This window comes from Daktulosphaira vitifoliae, unplaced genomic scaffold (assembly GCF_025091365.1).
Source record: "Daktulosphaira vitifoliae isolate Bord-2020 unplaced genomic scaffold, ASM2509136v1 Scaffold_1, whole genome shotgun sequence".
NCBI lineage: Eukaryota > Metazoa > Arthropoda > Insecta > Hemiptera > Phylloxeridae > Daktulosphaira > Daktulosphaira vitifoliae.
The window spans coordinates 80,933,306-80,950,239 of record NW_026099572.1 but is presented as its reverse complement, the minus strand read 5'-3'; the positions used below and the strand labels follow the sequence as shown (position 1 = coordinate 80,950,239).

The window sequence follows — 16,934 nt, the reverse complement described above, 5'->3', positions numbered from 1 at the left end:
AAAAAAAAAAAAAAAAAAAAAAAAAAAAACACATCATAGTAAAACCAATACCTTCTCAGCTTCGCATCGAAGCTAAAAATACGTTTTTTTTTATTAAAATAATTTATTCAAACTTGAAAATTTTAGACATTTTTTTAAAAATTTCAAAGTTTTATTGTAGTTTGCTTAATTTTATTTTGATTCGCCACGTTATTTAGATACCATGATTAAATAATTATTTATATTGGAATTTAAATAAAATCGTAAAAAAATTAGTTCAAATGCTTAAAATGGCATTTTTAATGAAATACAATTTCTTTAAAATTATTTTATTCTTAATGGATTAATCTTATTATAATATTACCAAAAAAGATTATTTAGTTTTTGTAAATAGTTAGATAAATTATAAAGTGTCCAACAAAAATTTTTTTATTACAACTATGATTAATAATCTTATTTCATTATTAGTTGGAATTACTAAATAAACGTAGTTCATTGTTTTTTTATCGTTGGTTCAACCAAAGGCGACATTTGGGTAGGGTCAGGGTGTGCAATCGCACCCTTTACTTTAAAAACAGTCCCAATTGGCCTGCATTAATAATGTACCAATTTTTTATACATAAATTCAAATCTAAAATATATTATATTATCATGGTTCAATAAAAAAAATTCTGATAACAATTAATTGAGTAAACAATAAATATATCATACTGAACTATTGATATTCGTATCAGACGCAAAATGTTTATATTAATATTGATGTTCGTAACAGTTTTAGCTTCGATGCGAATCTGAGAAGATATTAATTTTACCATGATATGTTTAATTTTTTTTTGTCTGTTATTACTTTTTCTCAGCTCTCATTAAACCGATTTTGATGAATATTGTGTCAAAAGATTACAAATCGTATTTAGTTATAGACATTACCCTCAAAAGTTAAAAAATTTTCCCTAGCTCCCCATAAATGGTGAAAATCTCCCAAAAAATTACGATTATTAAAATAGGTAAATTTCGACATTTTTTTCACTTTTTTTTTCTAAAAATTGGCATAACTTATTGAAAAATGAACTAACTAAAAAAAATTTTGATATAAACACCATACGTATTTTTTTTTCATTTGATATCAATTTTATGATAATATAACCCTTTACCTTCTCATGAAGGGGAATTCAAAATAACAACTTTTTTACAAAACTCAACTTTTCAACTTAAGTTTTAAAAATGTTCCAGAAATACTGCGTCTTTAAAACATATGTCAAGTTAAACTTTTGTTAAGTACTAAAAATTAAAAAAAAAATTGTCCCGAAGACCTGACTTCTTTATGTAAATAGCTGCCGTAGTTAAAATATATGCTATTTTTGTGTTAAAAATTTTATTTTTTATTTTGTTTATTTTAAAATATCTTATAAGGGTTTGCCATAGTAATGAGTCCAACAATTTTTATAAAAGTTGCATAAATCCAACTAACATTTAATATAATTATTCTTCTTCTTCTTTTTCCTGGTCTTAATTCCAACTACTTGGGGTCAGCCACTTTCATCCAAAACTTCCACTTGACACGATCTTCCACATCATCTATACGCACATTAGCCGTCTCCATATCATATTCAATTTCCATACTCCTGTATGTCTCCTTAACCTTTAAATACCGGCACCACAATACTATTCCTCCATTAATTTGGAATTTTCCTTTCTAATAAGATTTTATTAAAAAAATCCTTCAACAACCTTATGCCAACACCGCTTAATATTTTCCATTATTCTACGGGCACTTTGTTTGGTTCTACTGCTTTATTCATTTTCATTGATGCCACAGCCTCCCATACCTCTATCTCACTAATTAAATCTACTAGTGCCTTATTCCACATTAAATATAAATATAAACTTATTTTGATTATTTTACCTCCTCAAAGTTAAGAAAAATGACTTTGATTTTTAATAACTTGAAAATTTGTATAAAAAGTAGAACTTTTTCAACTTAACTTTTGAACATTTTCCGGAATATTGCGTTTTTTAAATATATGTTAAAATAAAGCTTGTTTTATGTGCTAGAAGTTCAAAAAAAAAAAAATTTGTAACGATGACCTATTTTTTATGTGAAAATGCAGTCAATGTAGAACAAAATATAGGTGTTTACTTTACTTTTGGAATAATCCACCAATTTCTTAGAATTAAATACTATCTACAGATTTGCATCGAAGCGTTTCTTATGATAGTGATTTTAATCACTATCAGATTTCATCTTTCTTATACCAACTATGACACGTCCCAACTATGCTACGACCCTACTGTGCTGGGTTGGGTTTTTTTTGTTTACTTAAGTAGATATGTCTATTTTTATATGACCTGATGAAATTTCAAAATGACCTACTTGAAATCTTTCACACCCAAAAAAAAAAAATGAAATGACGCCCCTAGGATCAACTATAACATACTCGAACCAACATTAAATGTATATTAAATATTCAACTGTAAAAGTTAATAATTCTGTAATTCGTATGTAACTATAATATTTTTATTTTTTGGTCAAGATAATTATGTAAATGGTTGTTCTTCTATATAGTTTTCCCAATTATGACTTCACTACTTTATAAAAATGAATTAATTTTAAATAAGTAAGCAAATTAAGAAGATTTACTTAAAAAATCGGAGGTATTTTTATGAGTAAATAATTTTGTAATTTCTTCAAATTTTATGATTTTAAATCCAGTATTTTCAATATGAGCTTTTAATTCTTCACTACTTAAAGTTGGTACTGGCTTAGGCATGATGTTCTAAAGTTAACAATTGAGAAAATTATTTTTTGTAGTGAAAAATAATTATTTTCAACATTTTACTTTGACATATTTTTGAAATTCCATATCCAATGATTCATAAATTTTAAAAAATGGATTGTATTTTAAAAACGTTATCAAAATTTCTCCATCACTTTTCAACATAGAATATATATTATTCATGACTTTTTGCTGATCAACTGCCCAATGCAAGCACATAAATGAAAATATCTTATTAAAATATTCCGTGTAAAACAAACAAGTTGAAGAGTCCTGAATATCCATAATTTGAAATTCTACTTCTGGAACATTATAACAGTCATTGGCAAATTCAACCATTTCACTGCATTTATCAACAGCAATCTAAAATATTTAGTAGATAAAAGTAAATATTTCATTATGAATATTTATTTTTTGACTTACCAACTTATTAATTTTATCTTGTATTAGAGGAAGTAGTTTTTTTACAGTTACATCGCCAGGACCACATCCAATATCTAATACATTCTCGTTTAATTTCCATTTTAATTCAAGCAAATTTTTTGTTAAAAACTCCAAAGCTATTTCATGTTGTAAGGTATTTTCGTTAATATAAAGCTTGGGTCTATCCATTTTAGCAATCTATGATCTAAAAGTATAATGTTACTATTTCAGTCATTGGCCAATAACTATTATTAAATTATGAAAAGATTATTTTGCTAGTCTAATTCTTGAACTATTAGTTTTATATCTTTTTATTCTAACATTTCTTATCATTTTTGACCTAATTAATATTTTGCTTTAGTTTTGTTCTTTTAATAATTGTTATACGTTGGGATTATAATGATTTAGTTAGGTTAAATTAGTTAAATCGTTAGGTCGATTTACTGAAGAAAAAGCAGCGGTCTTCAACCCATATCTGAGGCATATTAATGTTAATGTATTTTCCTCTAGATAGCAGGCCTGAAGGAACAAATTAGCTGATAATGGTTTTGATTGATAATAATTAATAAAGCATAATTTTTACTAAAATAACTAAATAATATTTATTAAAAGGATTGAAAGAAATAATGCATATTTATTATTAATTCTTTTTTAATTTGTTTTAATTCATTAAGTAAGTTTTACTAAAGATTCAAAGAATATATAAAAAATTACATTAATAAACTATTTTTCAATAGTATAGATGATTAGTAGTGTGTAAAAATTCAATTAATTATAATTCATCAAAATATAATTTAAATCATAATAATAGATAAATATTACATATTGGAATGTCTATATAATCAATTTTTATTACATTTAATATTTTATAATGATGAAAAAAATGTAATCACGAATATGCAATTTCACTAAAAGTTTATACGTACATTATTTATTCCTCATATCACAATTATTTCACATATAAAATTAAAAATAGTATTGAATAATTTATTAAACAAATTTGTATAAAGTAGCATTTAGTAAAAATTATATAAATAAAAAATTATTGGCATTTAAAACATGTTAATTTATTATGTCATCCTTATTGGTTAAAAATATTTTGTGGGAATTTACTAAAAATAGTTATTTAAAATTTAACCTGTGGAATGTGATGTTCTGCTTGGATAATTAACTGTCTAGTGCGACCAATCAAATAACAACTTGATAAAATGCTCATATTTTTTTAAATAATTAATTAAAAAAATTAAAATACAAAGAATTTAAACTATAATAATTCATTAATCGGCAAATTTTTTATAACCAGCCATCACATAATCAGTCAACATTATTTTTTTGCACTGCGATCTATAGGAGAACTCTTAAATCAAAGTGACTCGGGCCAAGTTGAATGACCACTGTTTTTTCTTCAAAAGGGTGCACGAAAGAAACAAGAAATGTCGTATTTATAATACTTTATGGTTTGTTTACAATACTGGATATATTCTTACATAGACTTATATAAAACATTTCGTATTTAGTTTCGTTGAGGGATAGTGTGGCTGAGTCAATAGTAACGCGGTAGTGCTTGACGCGCACTGCCTTAAGTTCAAAACTCGGCTACGGGCGACTTCATTTGCCGAACGAGAGATCAGTTCGGTAATTGGAGTCATCGGAAAAAAAGGATTTCTCCGGCGACGGACTAACCAACCGACTCTGAGTATCAATGGTAAAAATACCACCTCGTTTGGGAGAGGCCCATACGGCCCTTAATAGGCTTATAAAGCGTTAAAAAAATTTAGTTTCGTTATAATGGCTTTAATTTTGTAACCCTCGATGACCGCTGATAAGATGTTTTATACTATCCATGTGTTAATGCAACTACAAGGTCATTCTTTTAACATTAGCCACTCATTTCTCTTAAAATAGAGATTTTTTTTAGCTTTTATTAGTTACATACGTGTCTACGTAACTCATCTGTTATAAAATACTTTTTATGTTCATTCCTTATGTCTTATAAGGGGTATCAACATTATTATTTTTTTTTAATCACAACATATGTATTTAACTAGTTTATAAAAAAGATAATTATGTAATTAAAAAAATGACTGGCCATAACAACTTTTCTACTAGTATTCAGAAGTTGTTAATAATTTAAAGCAATGCCTGGATGTAAGGAGTGGGTTCTGCCATTTTTATCAGCACTCACGGTATTGGTTTAGATAAGTTAATTCGAAAACTGTGATTATTATTAAAATTTAATAACATTTTCATAGCAGATTTAATAATAAATTAAAATAAAAAATTGACTGCGCTCAGATTTACGATTACATTGGTGTTTCTGCTACCAACCAGAGCACTGTTTTTTTATCGGCCCAAGTGAGCTATCTGTTTTCATACAGTCTGTGATTCTAGTTATACTATAATATAGATAGTCACATTATAATACAAATATCGTAAATTCTTTAAAAAAACATTTAATTTAAATATTGATACTATTGGTTTCTTAATATTTTTGTATTTGAATGGTTTCTCAGTGTTTTATACATTCCCAACACTTATCATTTTTTTTTGAACTTCTATAGATTTTTAATGTTTTTCATGTTGTTTAAAGACTAAAAATAATATCTCTCTAAGAAAAGTGCATTGTGTAGATGCAATCGAAAAGTTTACAGTCATTAGGTAACTTTTTATTATTTTTTTTTTTTTTGGTACTTGGTACCATTTAATTGGAATTCAGTATTTAAAAATTGTTGGATACACATCGGTCGAATTTGCTGTCGAGAAATTGTGTTGTAATTATTCATGTTATCGTTGTGTTACATCGAGTTGTTGTCGGTCTTCTCTCTATATGTGCATTGTCGCCGCCATCTTAACGCTTCTTCAGCTATAAGCTCTAGGGCGCTTGCAAGCCACTAGTTTTGTATACGTGTTGTTGTAAAAGTAAAATATCACCATTGAAGATTGTCGCACCCGTGTGCTCAGTTTATCGCCGTTGGGTCTATATATTTTCTAAGATAGATCACAGTACCGTTTACAGCATATTGTACACCTTGGTGGGCTACTTTCATTCAACTTCAATTGATCCTTTCAATATTAAACATTATCATCAGCCGTTTCAATTAGCCGATAAGTATAATGCTTGTTTATCTACCTTTCTAAGACTTACTCACTTGTATAATTTATTATTTGTTTATATCAGCGCCTTTGTGGCATTAGTATTAGGTGTCTCCCTATCAGTGTTGGGAAAGTTCCTTTTTAAATGGAACTCGTTCCGTTCCCCGTTCATTTTCTAAAATATGAACTCGTTCCAGATCCTAGTTCTTTATATTAAGAAGGAACTTGTTCCAGATCCAGTTCCTCCAAAATAAGAACTCGTTCCACTCTTCGTTCCTTTTATGTAACCAAGTTATTTAAAAAATTGTGGTAATGAGATCATGATAACTGTCATCAATGATTTTCATCAGCAGTCGAATACAAAACAAATTTGTAGTATTCCTTATTTAAAAGTATTCGAAAATTATATTTATAAGCAGGTAGTAAATGCTAACGACTTGTGTCAACGCGACCAATGTCTATTGTCTACATATAAGTTAGAAATAATAAATCAGAAAACCCAAAACCTTTAACATATATTAGTTAACAAGAATCGATGATAATATTTGGTGCATTATTTAATATATGTACACATATATTAAATATTTACTGTATACCTACATGTGATAATAACTCTATTTATAGTCAATTGATTCATTTAAACAGCCTACGATCTCGGCTGGGTATATAGGGGACTTCCATTGTCAAAAGTCAACTAAAAATACCTTAATATTTTAATGTCTAGATACAAGGAAAACTACACTAAAACATGTTTATAAAAATTTTTAGGAACTGTAATTTCCGTTCACGTTTCTTAAAAAATGGAATTTGTTCATTTTCCTCGTTCCTTTATTTTAAAAGGAAGCAGTTCCTAGCATCGTTCTTTCAAAAAGAACTCGTTCCAGGAATCCGTTCCTTTTGGAACCAGTTCCTTCTCAACACTGCCCCCTATCCACATTGGTGTATATAAGTTTTTATATTTCTTGTATAATACATTTAATTGTTATAATTGTATATATTGTAAAATATATACGAAAATTGTGTCATTAACTAACCTATTAATGTATTAATAATTTATAATTTTATTTATAATCTTATTCCTGATAATTATTATTACAACTTATTGCTGGGAACCGAAATGATTTTTTAGATTACAATAGGGTTTTTTTTTAATAATTTTGGTTTTTAAGGTTTAAGTTTTTCAATTTATTGATATTTTGCTTTAAGTTTTGATTTCGGTTAATAATAGTTTTTAAATAAATTTTAAAGTTATACAAATTTTTATTTATTATTTTCAAAATAGGATTCCCAAGAGAGTTATGTAATCAATCAACATTAATTAAACACTACATAGATATAATAATATTAATTGATCTCTTTAGTTTCGAAGCTAAGAAGGTAGTATATTTACCAAGATGTGCGTTTATTTATGTGCCTGTCCATAAATATTTTTAGCTCGCTCTGGACCAATTTTACTAATCACTACGTTAAAAACCCCGAATTTAATCTTGTTGAAAAACAAATTTCTTAAAATGAAAAAAAATCTTGAAATTCGGCAGCATTTTTGGTAAATTTATTAATATATCTATTAGTTTTGAAATATTTGCTTTGGTTACACCTTACAAGCAACATAATTAAATAATTACTTATTTTTAATTACCTATTTATAAAATTTCAATACTATAGCATAAATTATTAAGTTATCACAGAAATTATATTAAATAACTAAATTAAATAAGTCGGTATCAATTTTATTTAAAATTATCCACGCTCATTCAAGCGATGATAATTTTCATGGAAAATAATCTTTGACTACAACCAATATTTGGTGTAAAATTTTTTTTTATATAATTCTATCATTTTCTTCATATCTTTTTCTTTAACATATCTTATTTTACCGTTTGTTGTTAAAAAATTGCTAGTGTATACAGTAAATTTGCTGATAATGATTTTATCTAAAATAATGAAATAGTCTCTTACTTAAAAAAAAATAAATTGTTATTGCTACTACATTATTAGTTTTACTGAATCATATGTACTTATTTAACAACAATTACCATAAGACAATATCAATCGCTTCATAAGTATTATTACTCTAAGAGGGTTGTTATTTTAACTTAATACAATTTATATAATAAAACTTTACCTGGAAATACTCCTAATCCCTCGAAAATATATTTTCGAGGGAATATCTATATTTCTTATATTATTTTCTTTTATTCATTTCTTGCTTTTTCTATTAATTTCATATTTGTTTGCATTTAATTTTTCTTGTAAGTTTGTTAACACTATTTATATACTCATTTTTCTATTATATTTTAATTTTAATAATAATTTTATATTTTTTTCAACTATAATAATTTTAGTCTCTAAGATTAGTTTGAGCGGGAGTGTTCAAACTCTATGTCACTTACCCTAGTACCTGTAACTTTAAATCAAAGTGAACTGTATTTGAAGAGAAGGGTAAGGATCTTCTAAACAAAACGCACCAACCTTGAATAAATAGGGTTCGACAAATATAATCAAGGGAATGAGTTGGCCTGGTAACAAATAAAAAGTAATTAATAAATAATTATAAATGAATGAAACAAAGTACAGTTATCAAAGAATGTATTTTAAATAAAGAACAATAATAAATAAATGGTACATAGTTCACTTCAAGTTGATAATTAACCACTCGATTACTCGCAGAATAAATATAATTATGAAAAACAAATTTTTGGTTTTTTTTTTGTTACATATATTTCTTAATTTATCAGCTATTAATTGCTTTTTAAAATCGTCTCTTATAACTTATAGGAGTGTTAACTTTATTTTTTCAAGTAGCAACCTACATCATCAACTAGCTTAATTAATAAATAATGATTCAATTAAGAAAATAAAAAACTTTTGGACCAGTAAAAAAAGTTATTAACAATATAAAGTAAAGACTGAAGGTTATAAGCCTGTTAATAAGTGTTGCACCATTTTAAAAAACAAATTTGACACCTCTATAATTTATATGGGATATTTTTAAATAGTAATTAATATTTGGTAAAAGAAATATATGTCACTTAAAAAACCAAAAACTATTTTTCAATATCGTTTTTATTCTGCAAGTAATAGAGTAGTTTATGATAAACTCTTTACTCTGTACATCTTAGATTAGGAATTCTTTTTAATCAATTTCATTATTAGATACTCCCCTAATAGTTTAGGTTTAAAAAATAATTTTAACCCGGTATATCGTAAATTATCATTTCGCTCAAAATAGTTTATTTTAATTAAACATTTACACATAATCTGATTTAATAAAAATATTCCACCTTTTTTTTGTCAATTAATAATTTTTAATAAAATGTATTTGTTAAAATTTGATTAATTTTTATAAACCAGAATAATTTCAAGTTTATTATTAACAAAAAATATTTCTAAAGGTATNATATATAATTATATTATTTCCAGTCGGAGTGTCAGTATGTGATTAGCGTTGTTCCCGAAATACATATCCACTATTTTAGCTTCGATGCGAAGCTGAGAAAGTAATGGTTTTACTAAGATGTGTTTTTTTTGTATCTGTTACCACTTTTTCTCAGCTCTCACCGAACCGATTTCTTTCAACGATACGTCAAAAGATCACAAATCGTATCTAGTCGAAGACATTACCCTCAAAAATTGAAAAAAATTCCCTCGTTATATATATCTTAAATTAAAGATAATGTAATATACTTTATTATGAAAAAAAAAAAATTTCGGATTTTATTTTGTCTTCACGGTGAAAATGGCTACCGAATGCTATTTTTGTGTGAAAATTTTCGATTTTATATTTTACATTTTTTTTTACCTTATAATGCCATAACTTATTGAAAAGTGTATGGATCAACACAACTTTTTTTATAAGAAATAATATTTTTTAATAATCCCTTTTTCATTCAGGATAATAAAAACCTAGCACAGGGGGGTCTCGGCATAGTTGGATAAAGTATAATGATATCTGGCAATGATTAAAATCACTATAAAAAAAAAAGGCTTCTATGCAAATCTTTAGATAGTGTTTAATTTTAAAAAATTGATGGATTATTCCAAAAGCTACATAATCTGTTAGTTCTTTATTAATATCCTGATTAAGATAAAATATGTCGAATGAAAAAGGGATTATTAAAAAGTATTATTTCTCATAAAAAAATTGTGTTGATCCATACACTTTTCAATAAGTTATAGCATTATAAAGTTAAAAATGTAAAAAATAAAATCGAGAACTTTCACACAAAAATAGCGTTCGGTAGCCATTTACACCGTGAAGACAAAATAAAGTCCGAAATTTTTTTTTTACATAATTAAGTACATTACATTAGCTTTAATTTAAGGTATATATAAAAGTGTCAGACTTTCCGAAAAACTTTCAAAAATTAAGTGTAAAAGTAAAATTTTTGTGAAAAAGTTGTCATTTTAAATCCCCCCTGTGGGCAGATAAAGGGTCAGATAAAAAGAAAAAATATACCATATGAAAGGTAATGATGTCATGCATCTATAAAAAATTATATTGATTTGGTTATTTTTAAAAAAGTTATGGCAATTTTAAGTAAAAAAAATTGAAAAAATTTCGAAAATTAACGATTTTTAAATTTGTAATATTTTTAGAAGTTTCCCCTATTTACGGGGAACGAGGGAATTTTTTTCAATTTTTGAGGGTAATGTCTTCGACTAGATACGATTTGTGATCTTTTGACGTATCGTTGTAAGAAATCGGTTCGGTGAGAGCTGAGAAAAAGTGGTAACAGATACAAAAAAAACACATCTTAGTAAAACCATTACTTTCTCAGCTTCGCATCGAAGCTAAAATAGTGGATATGTATTTCGGGAACAACGCTAATCACATACTGACACTCCGACTGGAAATAATATAATTATATATCCCTAGTGACGTATCACTACTTAGTAATATTATCACATTTTGATTAAAGATATAAATAAATTAACAATCATCCATTAAGTACATTGATAATAGGCTATGAACGTTATCAATAGTTCAAAATTAATAATTTCAAGAAAAGTTCAGGTTTTTGTTAAAATTTCAAACCCTTAAAGAGTTAAACTATATGCTTTGCCAAAAATACATAACCCGGGAAATAAAATGAGACCTATTGTATCGAATATTAGTGCCCCAACTAACTATTTTGCAAAATAAGGCTATTTTCATATATTCAAAAATTCGATAGATTTTCAGTTGAAAATTATATTGATTTAGTTCAAAAATTATCTTGTTATACTATTCAAAATAATGGTAGGTTAATTCCTTTTAAGGTAGTAGCCTTATTTTCTAGTATTCAGATAAATATAATAAGTGTTTTTCTTAATGACTGGCTAAAAAAACAAAACATAGGTTTGTAGATATTTTTTTTGCAGTAATAGACAAAGATTTTAATACGGAAGTCTTCATACCACATTTAAATACTTTTTATCCATCGTTTAAGTTCACATTTGAACAGGAAGTAAAAAAAAATAGCCTTCCTTGGATCTATTAGTTAAAATAGTAGAGGGGAACTATAATTAGATATTTATCGAAAAAATACACACATGTTCAAGTAAATTCCAAACAATTCGAACTATAAATAAACAATAAGTAATAACAATAAAAAAGATCATATCATACTATAAATATTTCCACAATAAAGTAATCGAAAATAGGAATTTTTGTGAGCGAACAATATGGGCAGTGTCACATCTAATGTTCTTTAAATTTCAAAAAAAAAACCCCAAATTTAATTTCTGTGTACGCCACTGTCTTCATTGCCGGAATCGCTTTTCCGTCGTCTGTTCTCATCTGCCATTACGTGCCTGGATCTACACTCTGATTCATACTGAGATGTTCGACACCATTGCCGCAAGATCTCATACAGTCCAATCACTACTATCAACAGCTTCATCTATTCAGCTGAGTTATATATTATTTTTTAATGTTATTTATTGTTTGTTTTAATTGAGTTTAATTATTTTGTTTATGCCGCTTCACCGGCCATTAGTTTTTAAGGGCCCCCGCTACCCTTTAAATTTAAGATTTAACCCTCTGAAGAATTTCTAGTTTATGTGGTTATTTATTATTTAATTATTGTCTATTCTCGTTACTTATTGGATACACCGTTAGTCGTCATCCCCTAGGTGACCCATTTACGCTTCAATAATTAGCGATTTAAACAGGCATTCTAGTGCGGTGCACAACTAGCCGTCCTACGGACTAGCTGCCTCGTACAAAACAATATATTTTGATAAAGAACTGCGAGTTATAAGAAAAATATGGGTATAACAAAAACAAAAGTAGAATAAAGAAAATAGGGCAGCTAGTACACTCACTAGTGTGAAGGAACAACAAGTAATTATATTGCACATTGCGGACTGGTAGTACATGCCAAACTTGTGACTAGAGCAAGATACCCAACTGATGCTATATTTAAACAAATTTTGATATTTTGTTATCTATCATAACTATTCTATCCTTTCTCCGTAGAATTAATTTTAAATACTCCAACTTAAGTTTAAGTTTTTCATTATACAACATCTCGTGGGCATTATATTAATCTCTGCTCCTGTGTTAATTTTTGGACCACAATTTTGTCGTTTATTTTTTCATTCTTAAACCAACTAGTTCAAATAGTTTTTATAAGACTTAGTACAACATATTGTTCAACATTATTTTGCACTTCATTATGAATTTTTAATACTCAATATTTATTACTCATAATATTTATTCTTACTTTGTAATTAGTTTGATTGTTTCTTTTACACAATTCAGCAAAGTGTTTAATTTATAACATTTTTTGCACCTCATAACACACTTTATAGTCATTATTTTTATGACCATAACCATATCTTATAAATTTGTTAACAAAAATATGATAATTTAAATTTTGTTTAATTATATATGTAATTTTTCTTTTCTTATGGGTGATAAATAATAAAAATATGCTTTTAACGTAGTACAAAACTGTAAAAATTACTTAAAAATAAAAGTAACTCAATATATTCAGTGAATCAAAAGTTACAGAATTTATCAAGGCAGGCTTGAATTCCTTGTATTTATTGTTTTTTAAAAGCTTATAAAATAAATAGACAAAAAAAACTTTAATTAAGTTATTGTTGTTAAAATTCTTTTTATAAAAGAAAATTATATTTCCGTTCAAATCCTTACTTTTTTAAAGAAACTTATCCAATTGCTCGTCTCTTGAAAAAAAAAGTTAATTTCCAAATCTCCTTTTTATTCAAAAAAAAATTTCACAATTTAACCCAAGTCTAGTATAATTTATTAAAATACATAATTAAATATTTTCAATATAGGAATAAAAAAAGGTATAATTGGACAGCACGTTATCTCAAAATTTCAATATTCAGGTAAATATTAAAAGGTTTTTAAAACATTTTATTAATACAGGATTTTTTATTATAACATAATTTAAACTATGAACAATAAAATTTGCAATATTTTTCTAGTTATTTGTTTTTTTGTTATTAGGCGAGTAAAAACAAAAAATTTCAATAAGTTACTGATGTGTTTCTTTTTATATCTATCCATGAAGATTCTCAGTTCTCACAGGAACACATTTAATAATTATCATTTTGTAATTATGGTTAGTAATTTAATGCGTTCTTTAACAACACTGAGTAAAATTATTTTTTACATTTATTAATATGTATGTCTTTATTGTTGTAAAATAATTTATAGAAATTCACTTAGATTTTTTGCAGAAGTGGTAAAAAAAATAAATAACAAAAATTAATAACCTTACTCTCACCATAAATAATAAATTTTTATAGCTACATTATAGACTGTATAGAGAAGTACTCTAATGTCGAACAAAAATCACCGATGATATGGTAATAACCTAACATCTTCATAAGCTTTTTTCGTTATTATTATATACGATTAAATTTGTTATTGTAATAAATTAATGTTATGCAAATAATAACAAACAATTTACACTAATTATTAAATTTAAAAATCAATATATATTCAAATTGATTAAAACATGATAACTGAGAATACTTTTATACTAAACAATTGAATGCACGGTAAAATCTATATTTTATGAACGAACAATTTGATAAGTAATATCAGTAATAGCAGATAGATGAATTTTTAAAAATTCACTTTATGATATTTGTTGTTTTTTAAAAGATATTAAATTATAAAATAAACTAATTAAAGAGCAAATTGATAAGTTATCGGAAGTAGTTTACATCTTCACAAAAGAATATAATTCATTGGAATAAAAGGCTATCAAAAATAATATAAACATTTTTATTGTTCAGGAAGGTTATTAGAAATTAATCTTATGCTAAAATTAGTGATACTATAAATTCAAAAGAAAATAAACAATAATTGTTAACTGAAGTTAGAAAAAATAAAATTTTAAACTAATGTATTAAATCTACATTGAAAAAAGGACAATCTATACATTAATAAGCAAATGATACAAATTAATATAAATATTCAAGGCCAAAAGTTTATCACATGAAATAGGTTTTAAGTTTATATGATTTAAAGAAAAAATATTTGTAAAAAAATGAAACTCAAAAGATATTATAATTGTCCATGAATAATTATTAACATTTCCTAATACCTATATCACATTTTAAATATTATAATATTTTAAATATTAAAAAACTCAATGTCACTAGTTATTTTTTCAATTATAAAACTATTGTCAAATATTTTAATGATTTTTATCTATACAAAAATTATTATTCTTATGCAATTCGTATAAATATAAGAAACGCAGAAGTTTTTTTGATACTGTTTTTTATCATTTGAGAATTAAGTTTCTGTTTTAGTTATAATTATTTTAACAAAATCATGGCAACATATTAAAAATTGTAATTGTAGTATAAACGGTTTTCAAATGTATTACACAAAAGTAAAAAGAAAAAAAAATGGTGGAATTTTATTGTATTAATGGAAATTGTTTTCCTGATGATTTTAATGAATATGCTTGTAATACTGTTAAGTTAAATATGTCTATTATATCACGTAGTAATTCATTTAACAAATTATATATATGTATATTAATTTCCGTCTTTAAACAATAATGAATTTCTGACCTATTTTAATGAATTTTATATAATGATAAATTGCTAAATGATTCGTACACGTATTACAGGAGATACCAACAAAAATACTAGTAATGATAATGCAAGTGGTCAGTATTTAGACTTGTTATCGTCGAACGATTTTTATTCTTTTGTAAATATATTTACAACAGTTCAAATAAAACAAACGCATTTATGTTTAAATCATTTAATTATTAAGTTTCCCACAATATTATTTTTAGTAATATTCAAGCAGGTGTACTACTAATATAATAATATTATAACAAAACAATGTCCTGTAATAACTTCAATTTCTTTATTAAAAATGATAAGCAGAATACAATTAAATTAAATTCTATTGATTATAATTCAGTTAGATGCAAACTTAAAATTGAAAACTGAGTTTTTTTTAACAATAATTTTTTTGCTCACCAAAATTTTTTTAACGAAAATTCAAAAAAGTTCACGACTAAAAAATTCAAACTTCATTGAACATTTCTGTAATGGGATGAAACCCTATCCTCTCACTAATTTTAAGAACTGTTAGTTCATATTAATGCAAAAAATAAAATGATGGATGATTGGTTTATTGCACTCCACGCGTGAAAAATATGAATTATCTCCAAAAATAAAAAATATCCTCTAAATCAAACACTAATAAAATTGTACAAAACTTATAAAATAAATTCAATTATCTAATAAAAATTGATAAATTTTCTTATGAGAATAAATTTAATTTAATTTAAAAAGATCAAATTCTATATGGATTTTAATTAATGAAATTACTCACTGATGAAAAATTGATTAATAAAAGTATGTATAAAAAATTTCATTGAAAAAAAAATAAATTAACATTTATTAATTTATATTTATAATAAAAGTTTAATAGAAAGCATTTTCCATCATAGTTTAAAATTACTAATATTAAATCACATTTTAAAAATGAGGACAAATAAATTATAGATAGCTTTTTAGAGAAAATTGTTAAAATAAGATAAATTAATTTTGTGTAGGAAAACAAACATTTATCAAAAAACCAATATGGGTTTAGAAAAGGTATAAGAACTATTGATGCAATATAAGACATTTATAATATAATTACGATAATGAAAAAATAAAAATAATAATTAAAAAATAACTATTTTTATTATGCAAAAAATCTTAGACATTGTAGATCATAAAAAAATATTAAACTTGTTACCTGAATTTGGAGTTGATAATGATTTTCAAGATATTACAAAACTCAATGTGTCTTGATAAATAACTATTTAAGCAATAAATGCAATATAAGTTATGGTGTGCCTCGTGGTAGTGTACTAGATCCTATTTTATTTATTATTTATATNTTCAAGATATTACAAAACTCAATGTGTCTTGATAAATAACTATTTAAGCAATAAATGCAATATAAGTTATGGTGTGCCTCATGGTAGTGTACTAGATCCTATTTTATTTATTATATATATTATAGTAATATAAGTGATATGAAAATTGATTGTTCAATAACTACTTATGCGGATGATAAATATATAGGCACCAATTAGGTGGGGAGGATTTGGAGAGGCTTAGCTCCTCCAAAATTCCAGAAAAGCTATATATATACAATTATATAACAAAAAAAATGTA

At 25.4% G+C, this 16,934-nt stretch overlaps 1 protein-coding gene across 1 annotated transcript in view; it reads right to left on the bottom strand.

Annotated features, from left to right (window-relative positions):
- The window catches only part of LOC126895646 (juvenile hormone acid O-methyltransferase-like), a 19,072-nt gene extending 2,425 nt beyond the window's left edge, over positions 1–16,647 (bottom strand). Inside the window, exons 1-5 of the mRNA XM_050667772.1 lie at positions 16,510–16,647; positions 8,663–8,788; positions 3,177–3,381; positions 2,817–3,116; positions 2,618–2,753 (exon numbers count right to left, since the gene is read on the bottom strand). Of these exons, the coding sequence (XP_050523729.1) occupies positions 2,618–2,753; positions 2,817–3,116; positions 3,177–3,365 (625 nt within the window). The 5' untranslated portion in view covers positions 3,366–3,381; positions 8,663–8,788; positions 16,510–16,647. The remainder of the gene's footprint in view (positions 1–2,617; positions 2,754–2,816; positions 3,117–3,176; positions 3,382–8,662; positions 8,789–16,509) is intronic.
- Positions 16,648–16,934: the final 287 nt, after the last annotated feature.